The sequence below is a fragment of the Lichenostomus cassidix genome, chromosome 1Aa (genome assembly GCF_008360975.1).
Source record: "Lichenostomus cassidix isolate B80296 chromosome 1Aa, HeHo_3.0, whole genome shotgun sequence".
Taxonomy (NCBI): Eukaryota; Metazoa; Chordata; class Aves; order Passeriformes; family Meliphagidae; genus Lichenostomus; species Lichenostomus cassidix.
In genome coordinates this window covers 56,428,229-56,453,016 of record NC_139480.1, presented here as the reverse complement: position 1 = coordinate 56,453,016, position 24,788 = coordinate 56,428,229, and the positions used below count along the sequence as shown (strand labels likewise).

The 24,788-nt window shown below is 39.5% G+C and overlaps 1 protein-coding gene across 1 annotated transcript; it reads left to right on the top strand.

Annotated features, from left to right (window-relative positions):
* The first annotated feature begins 1,808 nt into the window (after positions 1–1,808).
* Positions 1,809–17,242, top strand: LOC146443949 (solute carrier organic anion transporter family member 1C1-like). Its single transcript, XM_085049177.1, has 16 exons — positions 1,809–1,943; positions 4,122–4,233; positions 5,181–5,332; positions 6,585–6,726; positions 6,813–6,945; positions 8,212–8,327; positions 8,936–9,082; positions 9,199–9,297; positions 10,774–11,019; positions 11,893–12,057; positions 12,546–12,741; positions 13,613–13,775; positions 14,470–14,654; positions 15,672–15,736; positions 15,878–15,995; positions 16,873–17,242. Exons 3-16 carry the CDS (start codon positions 5,204–5,206, stop codon positions 17,084–17,086), a joined length of 2,118 nt encoding a protein of 705 aa, XP_084905303.1. The 5' UTR covers positions 1,809–1,943; positions 4,122–4,233; positions 5,181–5,203; the 3' UTR covers positions 17,087–17,242.
* The last annotated feature ends 7,546 nt before the right edge of the window (positions 17,243–24,788 follow it).

Below are 24,788 nucleotides of genomic sequence, written 5' to 3'. Positions count from 1 at the left end.
AGTCTGGTGATAGAAAAATTCTTCTCAGCCATACTGAAAGCAAAGTACAAAAGATATTTTAATTCCTGGGAAGTTATACATTAATGGTATATACAGGACTAGTTAAAAATAAGGAGAAACTGATGTATGTTCTTTCATCAGAATGATGAACCAAAGAAATACTGTTTCCTTTCTATGAAAAAGAAAGTAGCATCTTTTTCTACAGGCCCTACTACTTCCAAATAACAGAGTAGATTTAGCTCCATCCCTTTCCAGATATTTAGGATTAAAAGGCAAAACCACCCCTTGGGTAAGTCTGCTAACACATCTGAAGACAACCTAAAAATGAAGCCTTGGGAATGCAAGGCTCCACTCCACCACAAAACTTTGTGAAACAACAGGGAATACTTGACACAGCCAGAGCACAACAGGGGAGCTTGTGCCACAGCTTTGAAGAAGGCTGAGGACACAGGTGTTTGTGTGTCTGTGTCCTTGGGGGAACAGCAGCAAGCACACAGATCAGCAGGAGTGTGATATGGTAGCCTGCAATAAACAGCAATAAACAAGACGCCTGTCTTGTGACTAGAAAATGTCTATTATGGTGTGAGAAACCTGCTGGAAGAGGGTGGTTGATGCTTTTAAGCCACAACAGGACATCAAGGATCCCTAACTGAAAAATAGGTCTACATCTGTTATAGGACTATGAATTTTGATCTGTTGCATGTACTTAGTGCTAAGCAATGCTCTGACTGTGAGGAACAGCTCTTTTAGAGAAATTGCAGTGGTGGCAGTGTTGGTTGTTTTGGTTTCCTTTAATTCAGATAAATATAAGGGATGCAATCCTAATGTAACACCATGGATTTTCTCTGCACTGATGAATGAAGTCCCCCTTGATCACGTTATTGATCACTTAGTCATGGAAAACTAAAAATTGTTCTGTACAAAAAGTTATAACCAAAATGAATCAATAAAATAGCAGCAGAGGCTTATGGAAGATCATAGAGCAAGTTATCCTTGAAGCCATCATTGGACACAATGGACTGGTGATTTGGAACAGCCAGCATGGATTTATCAGGGCAAATCAAGGTCTGACTGAGCTGGTTGACTTCTATGATGAAATGACTAGTGACGTGGTGAAAGTGGTGACAGGGAAGGGGGCAGGAACTACCAGGAATGGAATATTTTGGTGTAACATCCAGGCAGACAGTAGGCATAGCTCACCTACATTAAAAAAAACCTCTTATCTTTTAAGTACAATTACTCTCAGGAATCAGGCAGAATGCACAGCAGGGGCACAATCAAATAAAATATTTCTCAGGAAGCCTGTTTCCTTGAACTAGGGCTGTAAGTAGATAAAGGGCTGCTCCAAAGTACACACAGCCCCAATACACTTTCATATTTCGCCTCGCCTGCCTGTGCTGTTAATAGCACTAAACTATAAATCTGAACAGTCTTCTAAGCATTAATGGTTCTTGAACACCCCGTTTGTTCCATATATCCAAGGTATTATTTTTTCTCTTCCTGTAATTCCCTGGCTGATTCTAGCAGATCTGAGCAGAATGGACTTTAGCCATAGACTATGAAAATAAAACTTCATACCAAAATGCATTGGAAACAGGAGTATTTCTAAAGTTGGAACACCACATTTTTAAACACCAGAAAGGTGTGAACCATTATAATCTAGACAAGTTCAGGAAAGAAAAAAGATGCTTGACAAGAATATGTAAAAGGAACACACTTGCACGGTTTCTTCCTAATTAACTTTTGACCGCTGTGGATAAACATGGATTTTGGGACTTTAACAGAGGGCAGAACTGGGAGGAGACAAGATTAAAACATTGGTTTGTGTTGGAAGTTAATGATTCTTCTACCAAATACCATCAGAGCTTTGCTTAAGGAGAGAATACTCTGACTTTTGAGCATTTGTGTGGTAGTGCTGCTGTTGTTGTGGATGCAGAACCTAGGTAGGAACCTCTTTAATATTCTTTCCGCTTGTGTTAACTTTAAAGTGTTGCCATTAGTGTTTGCAGCTAATGAATGTGACCTGTGTAGTCCCCAGTAACACCAGTAACAGTAATTCCTGGTGCTTTAAGCATTGCAGTGCTTTAAGGATGGCATCATGCATTGCATGTGTGTCTCTGAACTGTAAGCATTGTATGTCTTGAACAATGCAAGAACACTGAGGTCTGCACAGCTCTGGGATATTCATTTCTCATATCATGTTAACTTAAAAGATCTTCTTATGATTATATTTTAAAATCAGTAAAACAATTGGATTAGCATTGCAGTTAGTCTAAATCTTTACAGTTCCATAAATTACTGGAGGAAATGTGGCTCTTGATTTGTCATTTGCTCTTCTGCTGGGTGATGTCACAGTCCCTGAGAGTGCAGCTGTGGTGACAAACAGCCCAAAGACTTCAAGTGTCTTTGCTGGATTCTTAAAACTCCTCATCAGCACTATATTTTTCTTTTATAGCAATCTACAAAACCTGAATCCAACTGTTGTCTTGACCTTTGTAAACTAATTACCTGTAATTCATGCTAAGGTTTTTTAACTGATGTTCTCATTCATTATAATTTACATATAATTAGAGGAATCAAAGGAAGCTGATTTATTTTTTTAATATCCATTAAGGAATAGCTCTACCGATCAGGCCCAGAGTTAGGCCATGGCCCCTGTAAGATCATGAAGCCCTGAAAAATCTGCACCTCTCCTTTGCAAGGCTGGCTGCATTCACTCTGCAATTGAACTGCAAGGTGCTGCATGATCCCCCATGGTGGTGTAGAAGCTGCCACCAGCACAAATGATCCACACTGATTATTAGTGACCTTCCCCACCCGAAGTGGTTCTCGGAAGGGACTGTACTGAGCATAAAATCAAGTGAATTTGCCAAATGTTCCAAAAAGTGAACTGAGCGTTAAATTTCATCTCTTTGTATGGCTTAGAATTTTTTTGTGGATTTTTTTTTCTTTTTGCCAGGTTTTTTGAGAAGAGATTTGTTTTCTTGCCCTGGGAAGGGGATAGGATAATTTTTGGTTAGGTTGATTACTGCCTAAACAATACCAATACCATACTAACTGAATCTTGTCTTTCTGAAAATGCAACTTTCTCAGTTCACTGTGACAGAAGAGTGGTTTGTGCAGGCAAAGACTGGTAGTTTTGGAAAACTCATAATACTGAAAGGGTGCATTTGGTGCAGAAAGCTTCATGCTTTTTCTTTCATACTTCATACTTTTAACCAGATCCTTGGTTTATTAAAGATGGGGGAAAATGCTAATGAAAAAGAATCTACAAGAGCAACTTTATCAATACTTGAAATTATCAGGTTCAGCAGCTACCCTATATTGACATCAACTGTGAATTGGCCTTTTATCTTTTTTTTTTTCTAATCCTCTTGTGGCCTGGAATTTCCCCAGCCCTCATCTCTCCCATCTCCAGCTGATGTCTGTGTAGGTCAGGGTCAGCTGAGGGTGGGAGGAGATATTGCCAGCAGATTCTAAGTCATGTACCTTTAAACTCTCAAAAAAAAAGCCTCTTCTTTAATTCTGTGACCTGCAATGATATTCTCCCCCAGCATATTACTGTGGTCATCAATGTATTATAATTACAAGGAGAAGTTTGTATCTTCAGGTTACACAGAAAAAGGTGAATTTCAGAGGACCAGATGCTCAAAAGTATTTGTGTACTAACTTCTCCTGAGCATCAGGAATTTTATTTCATAACATTTTTGTTGGTAGCTGTGCAGTCTAGGGGAAATTCTTTCTCTGCTTCTTGTTCCTATCTGAGTAGGAAGGAGAAGCTTTTTTTTTTTTTTTTTTGGTCCTGATACATGTGCTGACCCAGACTCATAGCATAGCCACAAAAAAAGTTTGGGAAGTAGATATATTAGCAGTGGGAAAGGAGATGGACTTTTTCCAGCATTGGAAAAGTTCATCCAACTTTTTTCAGCTGCATTCAAGCATATAAAACCTCTCTTTGTGTGATTTGTTTCCCCTCTCTCTCTTCTTCACCCTTTTCTCAAATGAGGAGAGTATTGTGAGAGGTGAAACAAATCAGATCATGTGAGCTGTGATTTCTGAGTTCTGACTTGAGGGCAGTAGTTTCAGTATTCTGATAGAATATGCAATACTCCTATCTGCAGATCTGAAGATGGCTTCTTTCAAGTGACCCATTTTTTTCCGAGGGGCTCTGCAGTGGATTCTGGATCGTCCTTCAGAAATCTGTTCTGTTTGTAGTGGGAGTTGCACAAAAAGGCAAGTGTTTTCATTCTTTAAATAAACTTTGCAAACAGATATGTAAACTTCCTTTACAGCCTTTCCCTGAAGTGTCCTTTTTTAGTTGTTTATCCCATCTCTCAGATATTGAGTTTTAAAAAGCTGAGGGAAAAAAAAAAGGTGAAGTATTGAGCTATTCATTGCAATAAACCAAAATACAACTTAATAACAAAAGAAAGCTTCTAACAATAAAAAAAAAAAAGAGGTATCAAAGGATATATCATTGTCTATGGCTACAGGATGTTCCTGAGGGAACTGGAGTAGTTCTGCTGAACTGCTGAGTTGCAGATGATTTCATGCATCAGGGCATACAGACAGCACTCTGCAAACAGAAGGAGATCAGGGATATACCCTGCATATTATTACAAGAAGGAAAAAAACATGTAATATCCTTACAGAAGCTCAGTTAGCTGAAATAATAAATTCTTTTGTCACTAAGATTTGTTTCCAACAGGCCAATGTAAAGCAACAAATTGGATGGCACAGTGTTTCTACAGATTTTACCAAATTGATGACTGAGTTCTAAGCCACATGGCCTGCAAATTAGGGCTTCCTGTGACTCCCAGTGCTTCAGCACTGTTGCTTTGTTGACTGTTGTACTTTATTTTTGGACAGAGATTTTGTCTCTTACTCCTCTGTCAAGATTGCCCTTTTAGCATTAAAGGACAGGACAAGGAGATAAGGGGATACTCGTCACTTTAAAAAAAAAAAAAAAGTCAAAACTAGATATTTCAGAATTCAAACAAATATACACTTTGAAATATGCAAAGTATATTTGCCAAATGATTTCCAATGGAAAGGCTCAGTTTCAACATCTCAGCATTTTCCTGTAATTAGTTGCACCAGATTCATCAGAGAGGTCCCTTAGGCAACTCTATTTTGTCACATGTGCTTTTGTATTTATTCCTGCTTTCTCTTGAGTTCAGATCACTCAGTAAAGAAATCAGCCATGACAGTGGAAACCAAACCCAGCAATGTCAGTGACTCAAATCAGGAAGCAGAACCTGACCCGTTTTTGGATGATGAAGGAAACAAAAATCCACCCGTCAAAAAGACTTCCTCTTGCACTGGATTGAAGGTTTGGTGCCTTAGCAATATCACGATGAATTACCATTGTTCTCTGTTAAGAAATGTTGTTCAACATGTCATGTGCCAAATTCCTTCATTCCTGTTTCCACTTATCTTTTGTGGAACTGGATACACACTAGGGGTGCGGGGGATAGTCAGATCTTATCTTTCTTCTAAAGAAGATAAAAGTTCAGCATCTACCACATTTACTCGCAAGTTCCTTGTAGGTGGATTCTTTCTTGGCCATTAGTGAGAGGCAGCAGAGTCAAGTCAAGTGGCAGACTTGAACCAACCTCAAGTAGGTGCCTACAATGCACTTGTCTGGAGGTTGCTGTCACCACCCATTCCTGTAGGGTCAAAACAAGGCGAGGTGAACCATATTTCAGCAAATGGTTTGTGGTTCACCTGAGGATTGCATTTTTAAACCAAATCTACCCCAGAAATTTTTGTTTGTGTTTTCATGCTTATCAGCAGTTTGTGATTTCAGCCACGTTCTCTGAGAGCACTGCTGGCGTAAGGAACAAAGGGTGATTCTCGGATTTTTTGCTGGTCAAGCTCGGGAAATAGAGAACATATCGGGACAAACCCCACACTTGGGAGATTTTTCTCTTCCTTCCTGACAAAAAGAGAGTAAATATACCAGTTTTCAAGCTTATACTTCCCAGATTGGCTTCATTTCTTCCAGCAGATAGTATTTCAATGTCTAAACCTGTATTTGCTTTGTTTATTTACCCAAGTTTCTGTTGTATTGGAACTCTTGCCCAGTGAGCAATAAGTCTATTTGGTTTTTAGACTATGTGGAAATAGTTGGTCAATATTTAAACAAACTTAAATAAATCTTTATTTACAAAAGCCACAATGTGTGTTGGTGGAAGCAACAATCAAACTACAAAGAGTATAAAGCATTTCCTTGTGAGGTATATGATATACAGGCAACATTTCAAAATATATCATCTGAGACAGAGATGAGCTCAATCAGTCTGTACCCCATTCCACATACAGGCATATCATAAAAACTTGCATAAAGCCCTTATTTCAGTGCCACATGATTGAGTTAAAATCAGTTATCAATTGGCCTAAAATAAGGGATGTGTGACCCAAGCCAAAGGTAATTTGGGTCAATCTTAACTTTGCTACTCCAATTTGAGTAACAAATACATGTCATGACTGTGATTGTTCCACGCAGTTTTAAATACATTTGATCCCTCTGTGACCAGTTTCCCTGCCTCTGCCTTCTGTTTTCTGTCTGAATCTTTCCCCAGGCATTTCTGGCTGCTCTGTCATTCAGCTACTTCAGTAAAGCCTTGTCGGGTACAATAATGAAAAGCTCCATCACGCAGATTGAGAGAAGGTTTGACCTGACATCATCTGCTACAGGTTTCATCGATGGCAGCTTTGAGATGGGTAATTGATACTCCCTAACATGCAGAAGACTGCTAAGAGAAACATGAAACAGCATCTGGCACTAATTCTGGTTCATTGCCTTGCAGGTAACTTGCTGGTGATTGCATTTGTGAGCTACTTTGGAGCTAAGCTTCATAGGCCCAAAGTAATAGCTGTGGGATGCTTTACTATGGCTTTGGGATGCTTTTTATCAGCAATGCCTCATTTCTTCATGGGATAGTAAGTACTAATCATGGTTGATTTGGGTAACCTACCATTGGAATTGCATTCTGCTCTGTGGTTTTTAAATGGAACTTGGTGGGTATCAAGCTTTAGATTTCCAAAGGTCTGTAGAACCTCACTTCCATGTGCAATGAACCACATGGGACACACACATCCCTACTTGTGATGGTGAACATTCATTTAAAAAATACATCTGCTCTGGAATGAAAGTTCAACTCCTCAAAAAAACAGGAAAATCACAATGCTTTCGTTTCCACTCAGGCTTGTTCAGAAAGCAGGTAAAGAAGGAAATTATGCTAGAGCCTGCAGATGGAGCAGTGCTGGTAGAACTCATACCAGGCTTTTCCTGTTCCAAATGTACGTGGCTGGTTAAACTGATTCTCCATATCTGGTTAATTTTATTCATCTTCTCCAGGCTCAGGGAACTACTGCATGATGCTTATACATGATAATATTTTCAAACATAGCTGAGGCACAGAGATAGCAAATAGTGTAAGATATATTTCTGCTCTCTCTTATGTTGGTGAATGTAGCACTAGCACCAGACTTTTTATCAGTTTTCCACACTTTAAGATAGACTATGTATCATAATCATCTACATAATCATCTACATAATCATCTACTGGGCAACTCATGAACCTGGGCCTGAAGGGAACTGTTGTGCACTGCCTCTCCTGATGGCTGCTCTTTGTTTCAACCTGGAAAATAAGCCTGCCTGGTCAAACAGGGCCAGGGCAGTTCCTTGAAGCAGAATGTGTGCTTTACCATATTGCTCTGCTAAAGCTAATTGTACTTTGCCCCTCAGCAGCCCTTGTTTCTGGGGAAGGCATCATGTTAAAGCAGCTGAACAGACCAGATGAGTATCAAAGATGGAAAGGGGACATTTGCTCAAACTCAAGACCTTCTTTTTCTCCTTGGCTGTGTGGTCAACATAGGGAGCTCACTTGGACCTGACTCTAAATTTAGAAACCAAAAATTCAATGCTATCTGAAATACTTTCATGAGCTCTTTTAAATTTTCCAGCTTAAAATGCTATGCCTTCCAGACAGAGAATTCTAAGTTTTATTTGCTCTTCATTTTAGTATTTTAGTTTTCTAAAATGTTTTAAATAATGTTATTTGCTCCTTCCGAAGGACTTTGAATTGATATTTAATCAAAGATACCTTTCTCTTTAGGGAAACAGCAGCCAAGTGGTTCCAGCCCTACCACACTGATGTTTCCCTAGTGAGCACTGCTTCTAAACCTACTGTTGTGTGTTTTCAGCTACAAGTATGAGACATCATCACACACAGCTTCTTCAGCCAACTCAACTTCAAGCATAAATCCCTGTTCCCTGCATCAGGATGGGAATGACACCATCTTGGAAGCCTCACGATCAGGTAAGGAGCCGTAAGTGAAAGTACAAATACAGGAGCTTGCTTTATCCTTGCTTGAAAGGATTCAGTTACTCAGGACCTGGAGTTGGGGAGTGGAAGAAATAGTGTGACAGGACATGAAACTGCACAGAGTTTAGCAGAAATAAATGGAGATTCCTATTATCCTCCTCACAGTATGGAAAGCAGCTGTTTTATTTGTTGCTTGTATGGGATACAGGTAGAGAATGAGCCAAGCTCTGCACCAGAAGTCATCTCAAACTTCTCATGTTAAAGGTACATGTTATGTGGCAGGTTATATATATATATATATATATATATTTATGTATATTTATTTATGCTTAATATCAATAGGGTTTTTTTTTAAATGAGCATTTTTTTCTGATGGGTGGTACTTATCAGTTTTTTTAGAAATCAAATGCAGTGGAGGTGCTCTTAAAAGACCATGAGAAGTTACAATGGGGTTGACAGCCTTTTGTTTATCTTCTATAAGGAAAATGTTCTTAATACCTTAAATTCCAAGCTATAATCCTTTCACATGCTGAATTTCTGGTGATTTGTCACTGTTTCCCATTCAACTATTCTATTACGAAGGTGTAAACTCTCATCTGCAGGCTGTGAGAAGGAGCCATCCTCATATATGTGGATATACATCCTACTGGGAAACATGTTACGTGGGATTGGTGAGACACCAATAACACCACTGGGCATCTCTTATCTCGATGATTTTGCTAAAGAAGAGAATGTTCCTGTGTATGTAGGTAATCTCAACATGAAGTAAACTGAGAGATCCATAGTATAAGAGGTCCATCACCCTCTGCAGAAGACAACCTTCAGCCCTTAAAGGGTACTAGCATCTGCTTCATTGTATTTTCAGCGTGTTTGCACACAATAGCCATGATGGGTCCAATGTTTGGTTTCCTGTTGGGATCTCTATGTGCAAAACTGTATGTGGATATTGGATTTGTGGATCCAGGTAAGGAAAACAGAGGAAAAGAGAAAGTAAGCTAATACTTGTTCATAAGAGGTTCCTATAAAGAGTTGCATAGGGGTTTTTTATATTAATTATAGTAATGTATTTTATATTTGAATTATATTAATTTAATTATTTTTATTGTATACTTTATTTCAGTTTTACTGAACTACTGAAAGGTTTTAGAGTAAAGGCAGAATTATACTGGGAGCATATTTTTAAACTGTGCTTTAAGATTAAAGGATTGCAATACACATTTAACTCTAAGAATTAATTCCAAGAACTCTCACAGACCCCAGATGTTTTACTAAACTGGAGTCTTAACAAAAAGATTCTGCTAGCACAGAATCAGCTTTAGAGTTAGCGGGAATTATCCACCCTTTCCACTGAGTATTTTACATTATTTACATTTCCCATAGTTTTTGCCACTTTTTGCCAGCCCTTGCTTATTCAGATGGAATGGAAACACATGTATGTATTCACATCTGCACATTGCCAGAGGGGACAGAGCAACCCCCGTGAGTGGTGGCTGTGCTTCTTCTTCCTGTACCCTTTCAGTGATCTTGTTTTTATAGCAGGACAGAGAAGTTTTCAGGTCTTCAGAATCCTGTGGTTAGATAGGTTAATTATTTTTTCTTTTCCCTTTGTTAAGCCAAGGTTTGATTTTATTTAAGAGTAAAGACAGTGAGCCAATTCTGGTCACGCAGTGGAAAGTCTTACAATCTTTGTCCCCCACCAAACATGCCAGAATTAACCATCATAAAAATACAATCAGATGCTCTTATCTTCCTTGCAATACATTTAAAGCCATGGCTAATTTCACTGGCATCACAGGGAATATTTAATAGCTTAATAGCAACCTATGCAGTTCAGGAGAGCAGAGGATGGTCTCAGGAGAAAGGAATCAGCCCTAAAAGCACCCCTGCTTGAAGCCTGTCTGTCACCCCTTTTGGTTTCCCATGTGTTGGGTAAGACCTTGGTGTTGCCATGTCTGCCACAAAACATCAGGCAGTGAAAGGGGTAGAATGGCAGATGAAAGAGCACCACACAAACAGGAATGGTGCCAAAACAAAAGAGAGTAAGTTTAGATTAGATGTTAGGAAGAAATTCTTCCCGGTGAGGATGGTGAGGCACTGGAACAAGTTATCCAGAGAAGCTATAAATACCCCATTCCTGGAAGTCTTCAAGGCCAGGTTGTATGGGTCTCAGACCAGCTTGGCATGGTGGAAAGTGTCCCTGCCCACAGCAGGGTTTTGGAACAAGATGATCTTAAAGGTCCCTTCCAACCCAAAACAATCTATGATTCTAGAACACCATTCAGGGTATGATTCCTGATGCCTTCACTGCCTGGATGATGCCTCATTAGATGATTACTGTTGGAAGTCAGACATTATAAAACATTGCTGCCATAGCAGACAAAGGCTAGGAAGGTTCAACTTCTTCACTGGGGTAACTTGTGCCTGTTTCCCTCATTTCTAGGCAGCATCAGTATCACCCCACAGGATTCCCGCTGGGTGGGTGCATGGTGGCTTGGCTTTTTAATAGGTGGAGCAGCCAGTTTCCTATCTGCTATTCCATTTTGCTTCCTGCCAAAGAGTCTGAAAAAGCCGGGGGAAGCCAAGAAGGACAAAACTTCACGTGGTCTCTTGGAGAACGTGGGTGCCACGAGGAATAAACTTTCTCCTGAAAAAACTAAGCCAAGGAAGTGGTCAGTAATGCTGAAAGGCAAGTGTTTCCCATATTGTATAAATGTGAAAAGAAATAGGCACAACATGCATAGGGAATGTAACAGTTCTGCGAAATATTTTGCTTCCCCTGCACTTCCATCTAAACCAGGCAGCTATGCCCAGGAAAGGAAAGGTCAACCAAAAATTATTAGAAGTGGAAGAGCTGGTTCAGGACTGAGGTTCTGCATGCATCACCTACAATAAATCATCACCTGAACAGCACCTACATCTAAAATTTTGTCCTGGAAGAAATTTGTACAGTGGAAAAGTGTTGCTGTACCTGAACCTAAACAAAATATTCTAAGACTCCTTTTTGCAATGTGGAAAGACAAATTATACATCTGAGACAGCTCATGGAGACTCTGAAGCACATTGGTACCTGATGAAAATACATCAGGCTTGAATAGCTCTGGTTGTGCAGTCCCTAGGCCAAAAAAAAGGTGATGAAAAGCTGATGGAAAGAGGTGGCTTTGCTTCATTTGTCAATTTTTTTGTTCAGATCCCAGTGGAAGACATTGGGCATCTCCACCAAGGCAGCTCTCACTTAGCCTTGAGCCTGCGATAATATTCATGTCAGCTGAGCGAAGTCTGTGCTGTGTGGAGCCCTTTAGTCTTCATGTGCCTATCTCAATAGAGCACCCAGGCCTTAATCCACACTTGTGTCTTCTTTTAAGATTCTCTTCCTGTATCTCAGCCTCTGGTGTTTTACAAGAACCTGATTTTGCTTTCAGATACTCTCATGCAAATGAAGATCAGCACAAGTTGCACTTGGATGGCTGAGAGCAGGACCTTGCCCTAACTTTTGCAGGTTACTCACCAGTAGTTATGCCATGCATCTTCCAATGCCAACTCATATGTCCCTTTCTTTCAGATTTCTATACCTCCCTGAAAAAAGTATTGGGTAATCGAATGTACCTCACATTTTTGTGTTGCTCACTGTTACAGTTCAGTGGTTTTATTGGTTTCTTGACTTACAAGCCAAAGTACATGGAACAGCAGTATGGACAATCCACATCCAAATCCAACTTTCTAATAGGTGAGTTACACCATGCAAGGGCTGCTTGTGCTGTAAGCAGTGCATAGGGATAAGTTCTGGTGTGCTTTATCTGGGGCTGAATTCCTTACAGAACAAGTTGAGGTAAATGGTGGTCTCACCTGAACCAGAATTATAAAAAATACAGAGTTTGAGCCTATGGAACCATAAAAAATTTTAAAATTATATTATATTACATTGCATTTATATTATATTTGTAGCAAGGGCACCCCAAATGTGCAATGAGTGTGGTGTGGAATTTTTAGTTGCTGAAGCATCTGACAAGTTCCTTGCAATGCAAGTGGGTTTGGAAGGTTAGGCACTTCAAAAACAGCATATGCAACCCAAGGGTTGGACTGAACAGAAACCTTCCTAAAGTCATCATAGCAGACAGTAAAGCTGCCAGGGACAGCAACCTAAGGACAGACTTTGGCTCTTAAGACCATTGTGATTCTCTAATTTTAATATTGCTCTTCTATAATCTCTTTCAGGAATGACATCCTTACCTCCTGTAGGTCTTGGAATGTTCCTAGGGGGGCTTATAATGAAAAAGTACAAAATGGGCATCATTGGAGCAACAAAGTTTTCATTTACCATGTCATTTTTGGCCTATGCCATCAGTCTTTTGCACTTTTTTGTTGGCTGTGATAACTATGTGGTGGCAGGAATTACAGTGTCTTATGAAGGGTGAGTATTAAATTTAAAAAAATATTGTGTTTTTCTCCATTGTTCTCAAAAAAATGTCTGTGATGTCAAAGTAAAAAGAGGAATATGCTTTTTGTAATGCCTAAGAGAAAGTGAACACTTCCCCAAGTCATGGTTTTGTTGGTCAGCAGAGTGTCAGCCTGATGAAGCCCAATACTGGTTAAAGATTAATTAGGAATTGCATCATTAGCAATGCAGGTTGTTTGGCTGGGGGAGGGTGGGGGTATTACTGTGCAATGTGTTCAGTAAGAATGTACATGGTGGACCAGGGAATATGCTTAAGAAGCACTGAGATGAAAAAGCTACATGAGCACATAAGCTGAATTTACCCAGAAGGAAGAAGATGAGGAGAGACACCCCTTTTTGCCCAATACTCAAAGGATGTCTGAAAGCAAAAGAGAACACTGCATTCTTCATATCCTCTAGGAAAAGTTAGGCTAAGCTTTAACAGAGGAGTATTTTTGAACTACAGAGACCAGGAGATCTGGTTTCTGTCACTGGTGCATTTTTACCAACAGCTGAAGAGATATTGATAGAGCTCTAAATTCAATTAGGGGGGAGCCTAACTGACCTCTCCCTCCTTTCTCTTTTCTGTCTACACCTCCCAGTAAAATCAGTAGAAATGTTTTCACTGGTTTTAAAATTCTCTATAATCTCGTAATCACTTGAATATCAGTGCAAGTAGGATGGACTCTCAAACAGACCAACAGAGATGTAGAAACTCAGCTGTGAAAATGTGACCTGGGCAGATGAGGTGGGTTTCAGGACAGCAACACTATCACACAGAAGGGACTTCACTGACTTCAGCACTGCATTAAAAATTACTTACACTTGTCTGAACTTGACTTCCAAGTAACCCCATTCCATACCATGAAAATTCCTTATTTTCTGAGTGCAACTCTCACTGCAAATGTGCCTCCAACGTGTGGGATCCTGTGTGTGGAGCCAATGGAATCACCTATGTTTCAGCATGTCTAGCTGGGTGTGAGACTTCCGTGGGACATGGAAAGAACACAGTAAGACCCTGCTTTGGTTTCAGAGGTTTTCTACCAGCTTATTTTCCATGTAACATCAGGGATTTAGTAGGATAATGTATTTCAGGAAAACCAAAGTTACTGGGGACCAGTCAGTGAGGTATTTTTGATTTCTGGTGACAAACAGCACAGAAAAGAGAGATTTCACTGATTTATTGCACATTAACAAAAATCCCTGGCTCCTTATTGTAGATACTAACTTTCATCTTCTGTAGATTGAGCACAAGAGGGGGAAACACAGAGATAAAATTGGTTACATGTTGACTGAAAGTTGTCCATGGTTTGCCTTTCATAAACTTCATCTTGGCTGCCCTGATGTTTCTCCCAACAGCTGCAGTACCCTAAGATAGAGTAGCATCTTCCCTGATACTGACAATTAATGTTTAAGTAGGAAAATGGGGTAAGGAAAGGCAGTGTGAGACTCTGGCTTGTTTTTCTGGGTGACTGATTTTTGCTTGGCACAGAGTGCTGGGGATAATGCCCAGAGTTCCAGAGACAAAGCTCCAGTCTGTGGATGAAAACTTTCATTGTGCTGTGCCATTTGAATATTTCCTGATTCCAGGTGGTCATTCTAGAAGTGACATGATCTGGAGCTGTCTCTTGTACTCGTTTTTTTCTCCAACAGAATCCCCATTTCATGTGCAGTGTCCAACCAACCCTGTTTTGTGTCTTCCAGGTCTTTCATAACTGCAGATGTCTTGGAATCAACAGTTCATGGACAGGAAACAACTCTGCCACCTTGGGGCAATGTCCAAAAAGTGCAGATTGTTCCATGAACTTCATTTATTACACAGTAATACAAGTCATAGGTGGCTTTTGTTACTCATTGGGAGCCACTCCTGCATACATGATCATGTACAGGTGAGTGCAGCTGGCTGTGTACCAAAGGTGGAGGCTTTCCAGTGAGGCTTTCAAAGTCATGTTTGTTTCTTTCCCTTAGGAAAAATTGACTTTCTTGCTCATCAGGAAGTGTAGTCGTAGGACAAGGAATAATGGGCTCAAGCTGAAGGGGGGAAAGTTTAGGTTAGAAGAAATTCCTCCTGTGAGGGTGCTGAGGCCCTGGCACAGGGTGCCCAGAGAAGCTGTGGCTGCCCCTGGATCCCTGGCAGTGTCCAAGGCCAGGCTGGATGTGGTTCTAAACAGGCTGGGATAGTGGAAGGTGTCCCTGACTGTGGCAGGGTTTTGGAACAAGATTTTCTTCAAGGTCCCTTCCAAACCAAACCATTCTGTGATTCTATGGTTCTGTAATCAGGTTTTCCAGAACATGTCCATTTTTTCTGCTTGGATTTTGAAAGTGCCATGCATTTGACAGGATTTCTGGATGTGTAAGGATATGGCAGAGACTGGATACATAATGGATTCAGGATCAGTGCCTTTTTCTGATGCCTGGAGTGCAGTTTCTCACAAAACAGATGAACCTATTGCCAGGAGGCTCAATGCTGTCCAAGCTGTGTCCTTGTACAGAACTCTATTCAAGCACAGAAAGATGCTGCACTAATCCTGCTCCCTGCAACTCTTTTGTCTTAGGGCAATAGGGTATTTCCCATCAAGTGAGGGAAATGTATGCCTAAGTGTTCAGGCAGTTGGAGAGCCCTTTCCAATAAGCTCAGGATAGACTGGTTATGACTTTAAAACTTCACTTCCTCTCTTATACTTAGTGAATGGACTTGCCAGGAGCTATTTAATGGAAATCAGTAGGTTAATTCAGCTTTTTCATGCCACTTAAGACACTTCAGCAGATGAAGGAAGCACTTTTCTTCCAAATTTTGGCTTTCTGTCGACAAGAGTATTAAACTCAGGTAAATTAACAGCATGTAAATGGGCATGTCTAAGCACTAGACAGGCCAGCACTTCTTACTTATCCCTCTTTTTTTCCAGATGTGTTCAGCCAGAGCTCAAGGCTCTCGCGGTTGGTCTATACACACTCGTTATGAGGATGCTGGGTAAGAGAAATATTGCAGAGTCCAATCCACCTGGTTCCACTCTTGCAGCATATAATCACCACTAAGAAAACATAAAGCTGATTTCTAAGAGGATGTCCTTTTCTGTGAAATCTCGTGTCATTTTTGGCTCTCTCCTTGCAGCTGGGATTCCAGCACCAGTTTATTTTGGTGCCGTGATCGACAAGACGTGCTTGAAATGGGGAAGCACCAGCTGTGGGAAACGAGGAGCCTGCCGCCTCTATGACTCCAATGCTAACAGGTAAAGCAAATTAGGGCACAAAAACCCTCTCTGTGGACAGACTTGCTCTGTTGTCTTACACTGCAGTGTGTGATCCAAAATCATGGTCAGAAACTAGCTCTGGGCTTTAAGTCAGTCCAGAATTCCTGAAATTGAAAAATCTCAAGATCAAATGTTAAGCTCTCAGTTTTTAGTCAGTTTTCATGTTGTGCAAAAGAAATTTAATGTCCATGATGGAGACTTCTGGAATGAATTGTGTATTTTTAATATAATCAGAACCAATTAAAAAGATTTAGGACTTTAGGACTAACTATAAAGAGGAAGTTTACCCAAATATACCTTGTCTGCAGGTAGTTGGCTCACACTGACAAGAATGTTAACTTTGTGCATTGGCCACTTTTGAGACAAAAGTCCAGGCAAGAATAATGTGCTGAGTAGCTGTAGGTGTTGGTGGAACCCAAACATTACCAGTCTCTTGGAGGAATGTTCCATAGATTTTTCCCAGTTTCACTCAAGCCTTGGCTACTTCTGATGTGTTTTTTATTTTTACATACAATAGACCACTCTGGTAACCTCAATATACCTCTAGCCCTAAAGAGCCTAAAGCCTTAAGTGATCCAAAAATGTTTAAAAAAAAAAAAAAAAAAAAAAAGGGAAGATGATGGAAGTTTCACTTTGCGATTGTCTTCATCAGCAAAAAGAATATTATCAATTCTTTAACAGAAATTTTTGCAAGTAAAAATATCCAGTTTGTGGTATTATTCACAAAGAATGAGTTTTAATGTCTTCCCCTATGTTTTTTGGTATATATGAGACCTTAAAAGCCATTAAAATGTTTTTCTTCATTGTCTCTGAAAACTTCAATGCCTGCCCCAATGTCCTCTGCTCTGTCCCACAGGTATGTCTTCCTTGGTTTAGCAGCAATTTTAAGAGGTCCTGCCTACTTGGTTGGAATAATTTTTTATATCTTGATAAAGAAACACTTTCAAAATAAGAACTCCAGGCCTCTAGAGAATGGACAAGAAGATGCTGCTATGAATAAAGAAGACAATTGCAAGATCAAAGAGCGTTTGCCAGGTTCTTCTGATGCGGAGAATGAATCCTCTATTTAGAAAGCAATTTAAACCAGTGGCATGTGAATCAGGTCAGCTTCTTACAATTTACAATGCTGTGAGCAGCTAATTAATAAATAATAACACTGTAAAGAAAGTATAACTAATAGCAAAACTGCAAACAACAGCAATAAACACTAACAAACAAGTACGAAAGTGCCTTATGTGTACCTGGTTAACAGTAACAGACCAAGTTACACAAACTGAACTAAATTCCCAACAAACAAAGAAAAACCTCCCTTGGCAGTTCTGACAGAGCCAGTCTGCTGTTTTCAGTGGGGTCAAAGGTGATGCCAGAACATCCACATGCCAAAGGCCCACAAAAAGTGATGCTGATCCTGTATGCAGATCCATGCAGTTAGACTGACACAGGAGAGACAAGCTCAAGGCTAAGAGCAGCTTTATGATTCCATCAGATTCAATCAGAATTCACACTAAGCCAAAGCATTTAAGCTAAACAGCTCATCTAATTGCATCATTGCAACTGTTTTTCATCTCAAAATTGGCAAAAAGCAGTATTTTTCCAAGAAGCATTTTATCTTACCTCAGCTGAAAATGTTATGTCTGCTTAAAACTACAAACATGTTGTCGTGAAGACAACATTTTTTCTTTTTTAAGTCTTCGAGTTGTGGAATTTTATTTAAAAGTACTTTTTTTTCCCCTTAGTTAAGTTATTCTGAAACACAGGACTCCCCAGTGTTGCAATGCCAGAAGTATCCGGCAGAGGGCGCTAAAAAGACAGCGTTAGCCCCAACGACTATCGCGACTATCGATACGTTTTTCACACTCAGTTTTGGTTATTCCGGGAGAAATCCCTCATCAGACAGGAAAAACACCCATCCGTTTTTCCACACACCTTAAAATCCCCCCGGCGTGAGCCTTTGGCTGGTGTACTCAACGCTGTTTTTCGTGTATTTGCTGGTTTGCTTTCCCCGTACTCACATCGCTTGGAGCTTGACAACTTATTACTTTAAATGAAAAGATGAGCACTTGAGTACCATTGCACAGCAGGGAGGTTGGTCCTTTAAAATCGATGTTAAAGGCTCAGTGGGACATGGTAGATAAAAAAAAACAATATACATTGAGCAAAATGCTGAATTGCTCTGAACTGAGTGTTGTCTGTCATGACAGTCACTTAGCAGTGATTGCAGCAGCTGAAGGGAGAAGAATGGGACTTTTTTTTTTAAATGAAGTGATATCTACTGAAGGCACAGATTCTCCATCCATCAAAAGTAGAGAAGTTCTTAATTTTTCTTTATCCTGGAGCAAAGGATGCTCAGCAGGACCTTGTGGCTCTGCACAATCCGTGACAGGAGGGGACAGCCAGGAGGGTCAGGCTCTGCTCCCAGGCAACAGGGACAGGACAAGAGGAAAGGACCTCAAGCTGTGCCAGGGGAGGGTCAGGTTGGACATCAGGAATAATTTCTTCACAAAAAGGTTGTCAAGCAATGGAACAGGCTCCCCTGAGAGGTGGTGGAGTCACCTCCCCTAAGAGAAACACACCAAAGGTGACATGCTGTAAACTGCAAAATAAATTTACATCGCTCAGTGCTTGCACCATGGGTGAGGGAAAAACACAGAAAAAGAAGAAGAAAAGCATTTTCCTGTCTTGCTGCTTTCGGTGCGTAAAGCAGGTGAGGGAATTTTTTTTGTCTTTCCTATTAGTGCATGGGAAAGATAACTATGTAGAATCTTTCCCACTTTTTAAGAATGTCCAAAATCAATATACAAATACTTTTTGAGCTAAACATGCTTAAGGTGTTTCCTTTTTTCCTTTTTTTTTTTTTTTGAGTATTTCCTCTTCAAGACAAAGGTGGAACACATGGGGGGAAAAAAGGGGGGGAAAAAAAGTAAAAGTGGTTTTCCAAGTCTGTATGCAGTGCCGTGAGCTTTATGTCTGAATTGAGGCAAAACCTGAGAAAGGCTTAGTCTTGTTTTATGTGGTATTAACCACCCCATGGATGTTGTCATGGTTTTATTCTGGAGTAGAATCTACAGGCAATAAAATACATCACAGACATATGACACAAAGGCAAAAAAAAAATATCAGTTTTGTTTTGGTGACAAGGCATCTACTGATGCAAACCCACCAGCTGTGAATAATTTGGCTTTGTCCAAACTGCGAGGTGAACTCAGTAGCTGTCATCTAAAGCAGTGTTAAATATTATCACCATTCTTTTTTTCAATTGTATAATTTACCAAATGGATTCTGGGGCAAAATGCTCATCTGCCAGGCATTATATCCAGTGCAGCAGAACAATAGAACTGCCTTTAGTTTCAAACAAATGTGTGTTTTCCTTTCTAATAAATCTCTTGGAATTCAAAAAGAAATACGATAAATTTAATGCATCAGTGTGAAATATGAAAATATAAGGGACACCCCAAAGTTCTGTGGAAGGCCACTCTGAGTGCCCTGTTGGATTAGGGTCACAGCTGACCAGGGATGGATGTCATGTTCAACTCACTTCAAGGATAAGTGTCTCATATGCAGTCAGATCTGTCAGGTCTTTCAAAATGTAAAATTGTTTGCTGCATTCACCTGTAATCCTAGCAGTTATCAATTATTTTTAAAAGATACCTGCAGTAATAGCACTAATTAGTTTTCGTAGTGTTCCTTCTCATGCATGTTTTCTGGAATTCCTTACTTACACTAAGTAGCTGCAAGTATTTACTTGCAAAAGCTCCTTAGTTTCCAGTTATTCATACTATTCTTTTTTTTTTCCCTTCTTGAAAACAGATTTTGAAGGAGAATTCAATAGCTGACTCATTTCTGAATCATCATTAATTTCAGCCCACTAGTCTTTTTTTAATCCTCATTTTAATACACGGGATTTAAAGTTGTTTGTTGTTTTCCTTGACTTCAGGAATGCATTGAGTTGGTTAAAAAGAAGCATTATGGAGGGTAAGAAATGCTTTTGCCCTCCAGGTCTCACAAATGCCCTTATTCCAGCCCTATTTGACAAATCCTCCAGGGAATTATGAAATTCAACAGCTAGTTCTTAAGGTCATGCAAGCATTAGTAGGTCTGGAAGTCCTGTCATTGGGTCAGTAGTCATTATCTCTACATGACAACATTACTGGGGAAGTGATGCACTTTGCAGTCTATTTGAACTTGCAAAAAATGTCAATATTGGCATGGAAAGAAAAAGCAGACACTGTATCAAACGATTGTGCTCTGGTTGATCCTTAAAAGGTTTGAGAGGAGTGAACATTTCGACAAATGTAAGACTGCAGAACAAAAGTGATGTAGCAGCAGGTACTTAAGGAAGGATGGATGGGCCAAAATCGGAATAAAAATGTGTCAATTCGATGTATTACCTAAATTATTTTATCTCCTAAAATAGATGAATTGGTTAAAACAGTTATCAGAACACTGTGCAGGGAGCAAACATGGGCAGTCTTTGCAGAAAACATCAGCCCTTAGGTGTTAATTTTGACAGCTGAATTGGGAGAATAGAGAAAAAGGACTTGGAAATACTAGGAACAGAATTGATCACAGTCAAAAGACTAAATTGGCCCAACATTTGGTATTAAGAGTGAAAATCTGTAAATAATCCAGGCCAGTTGATCCAAAAAAAAAGGGGATCTCTAGGTAGGGAATGCACTCAGGGCTAGGATTGTTTGTGCTGATGCTGGACTGAGACCCTGCACTGCGCAGCTTGAAGGAGAAAATCCTGTTAAGGAATTACTCCCCTGTGCATAATCACTGCTTTCTAAGTTGCTGCAACTTACCCTCTACAGTGAGAGCTCAATGATCAGCATTAACTATTTTTGTTGCTTTCTGCTCCTCAGTTTTTCTCTCAGAGGATGTCTTCTGGGATCTACAGAAAGAGATGGAATTTGTGGTATTTCCACCAAACTTTCCATTCATATCTTCTGGTGTTAGGTCAGTCTCCATCAACACCCTGGAGTCAGAGAACAGAGAAAAACTGAGCTGGAAATGACTATTATATATTACACATAAACATTAGAACAATCTGGCAGGAGAGAGTGTTCTTTATCTTTCAAAACTTTGCTTAGATGATCTGTTACCCTCGAGGTAGACTTTTTTGAAACACTGAAGCTGAACAAGCTACCTTGGCATTTGGGATATCTGCATTCACTTCCTTACTCTGTTGCAGTCTTATTTCTTTGGTCAAGAAATGCAATCTAGGTAAAATAACATTTTCCAAAGCACCCATAAACCAGCTTTATGACTCAAACTCCCAAGTCAAATTTTGTCTTTTAGGTTACTTTATAATAACATCCCAAAGGATCCATTGGCTCCAAAAAGCTTACCTCACAATCAGTGATTTAACAGGGCTCTGTAAGTGCTTTGAAAACTTCCATTTATATGACTTACATGATAGTAAACATACAAGAAAGGAAGTGCTTCAGGTATTTCCTACTCCAAAGAGACACAGCTTCAAAAATCAAGAGGTCATATTATTTATTAACTGTTACTGAGTTGTCCCCTCATTCTGCACGACCTTTGCATGTCTGGAAAATGATATTATAGCTTACAAGTATTTTGGAAACATTATTTTATCTATAGGGTAATATTTTTCTGGAGACAGCAGTTCTGCCACTGGAAGTTTAGCTTTAATCCATTTAGCTTCAAATCACAGGAGTTATGAACATATCCTTGCCTTCCAGTTTTCAGCACAGGGTTTTGGCTTTCAGTCCAAGCACTCTCCCCAAATCTGCAGCAGATGTCTTTTTCAGCACTGAAGTGTGCAGGTGGCAGCTGGATTCAGTAGTTTAAGCTCACTCAGCTGTGATCATACCTTTGACTGCAATGTAAATATCCTCTTGTTTTGTATATTGCTTTATAACTTCATGATCTAGCCATTTTTCCAATCAAAATAAGGTCAGGTATTTATTTGCAGGCTAAAGCAAATAGGAGATTGCAATGGTCAGGGATTGGCAAACATTCATTATCTTCAGAGGGGTTGAACCCGTTTGTGTGCTTGCTCAGAAAAGACACTTAAAAACCCCCTGAAAATTAAAAGTTAAAATGTTTTTGAGGTGTCCTGATTTTTTTTCTAAAAGAAATGCATTATTCAGTGAGCCTGGTACTAGATTTTTTCAGACTGCTGAGTACCAATGCTTTTAAACTCAAAATTGTTACCCAAATTACCTATAATAGGACATGCAAAAATGAAATTCTTCCTCTAAACTCATCATCATCTTTTTAATATGCAGAGCCATAATTATAAGATCCATACTTATGGGAAACTTTTTCACAGTTTCCTAAAGCAAATTCTGCACTTCATTTGCAATTTTATTCATGGGCTGACATGTTCCACTCTGCAAACCAGGTGTCCTGATGAGCCATTCTCCAACTGATATAATATTACATTTGGCCATTATAATCTTGTGTGATTCATACCTTCTGCCAGCTATGAAGAATAAAATTCTATATAGAAATCTATCTATCTGTTATGTTTAGGAGATGGTTTTCTCACCCATGCACCTGCAGCTTTAAAAAAAATGTTGAAGCAATCAATACAGAAAACCTGTCAGGACCTCTGAGATATTTCAGATCATATTATTATTATTATGTTTATTACTACTATCACCTGCTATTAGCACTGGAGTAATATTTCCGGTTTCATTGGTCTTGTCAGGACTCAGCACAGAGGCTGTGATTATGTGATTATGACCTAGTGTAATACTAATTTTAGAGGTAATTATATGTAACATCACTGTTCCATTGATAAGAAGATATTAAAATAAATACTCATTGAAATGGGCTTAAGTCATTTATGGTTTTTGCAGATAACAAGAGCACTCATTCATTTTTGCAGCAGTATTTCCTACCGAGAAACTTGAAACTCTTATGATTTTAGAGAAGAAAATCATGCATTTTATATAAATGCCTTATAGTGCAATGCAGCTGAGGAGATGAATTATTTAGGTCTGACAGTCACTGGCTCAGAATGTCTCTGGCTTAAGATGCAGATCTGTTATAATGATTTTGGCAATACTTCCCAGGTGTTTTCCTGCAACATGTAATCCTTTTTCTGACCTCAGGGATTCCATGAGAACACTTTGTCTCTACTTATATTTCTCTCGTAACAATTGCTGTATTGCCCCTCATTTAAGTTCATTTTACTCATCTACAGAAATCTGACGACCTGTTGAATCCTGATATTCTTAATCACTCAAGACTTATTATTTAGTTTTTCACTAAAGGTGGTAATTACACTACAGCATATTTAGAGCACTTAACGAAAAAAACAGCACTTCAGTCCCACTGGAAAACAATCCCCTACTTGAACTGTGATTTGGTTACGTTTATGTAGCTCAGAATAAATTCATGAATTAATTTGAAATTAAGATATATAAATAACACTGGAGGGGCAAAAAAACCCCTATTTTTCAGATTTCTAGTGATTCAAAATTCTAGTTTCAGCTAGAAAAAACTTTGACCATATTTCAAACTGGAGGAAAGAAAAATGACAATATACTCCACAGTGAAAACTGGTAGACTAAATCTAATGTTACCTTTCTCCTACAATATAAAAACTTTTGGAATGCTTTAAATTTAAGTTGGCAGCCTGAAGTATTTTCTGTTTATTCTGCAACAGCTAGTAATCTATTCCAAACTTATTTTTGTGCCAGAATAGACAAGATTTGTTGATAATGGGGACACAAAAGCCATAGGAGGGCATGATCTTTGTAAGGTACATGATCCTAATGCATACAGAAAACTGTGGGTTTAGGGCTGCTGGGGTTTTTTCTATTTCTTTGATAAACAACTAGAAAACATCATAAAAACAGGTAGTCATAGGTCATTATGTCTGCTTGATTGTATATCTAAAAGCAAAGAAATGCCAAATAACTGAGCTGTCTTCTGTCTTCTGTAGTTATTCTGACAGAAAGACTGAAAATGCCATTGTGGAGCTTTTTGATATCCTCAAAGAAGAGTTGGGTAAACACAAGGCTCATACCTTTAAACCTCTCCCAGTCTGATGGAAACTCTCTGGTTTTCCTATTTATCCATTGATTTCTGTGGAGTTACCATGATTTATGGCCCATCAAGCTCCCTATAATGATCCCTAAACCACATGGTTTGTCATCTGCATTCCAAAGATGCCTGACTTGGTAGAGTTGCAAATTTGCCTCCAAAATGGCTCTTCTGGTTAACAATTTCTCTTAGGAACTTGGAAGACAGCAGGTTTTTCTTCCTTCCTGGAGGATATTGCCAGTGATGGAGCTCAGAGGTGCCACAGTTCTCACACAGGACAGTGTGTCACCAGTTTTGATCCTAGAGTCAGTAATGTGGCTTGGCAATCAAACCAGAGTCCCAGCAGCCCCTCTGCCTCTCAGTCTGGTGAAGCCTTGCCTTTGGAGCAGGAGGAATTAGAAGGGAGAATGTCTTTACTTCTTCTCTGTTGTGAGAAGCGAGAGGATAAAAAGCTTTTAGAAAATGCCATTTGGTTGGCCACCTATTTGATTTTTTGCATACTCTGTGCTAGCTGCTTGCTGAGGAGCAAGTTATTCCCTTGAAGAAACTTTTACTTGCTGTTCACAGGAGAGTGCTTGGATTTGCACTCACAAAACAGTAAATGTTGGAAACGCAGGAAAATGAGACAGCCTTGGAGTTGTCAGGTTACTGAGCCAGAGGCATTAATACTACCTGTGGCAGGTCATGTGCTGTTATTGATTTGGGACTCGTATGAGGAATGATGTTAATTCTTGTTTGTTTGAAAAACCT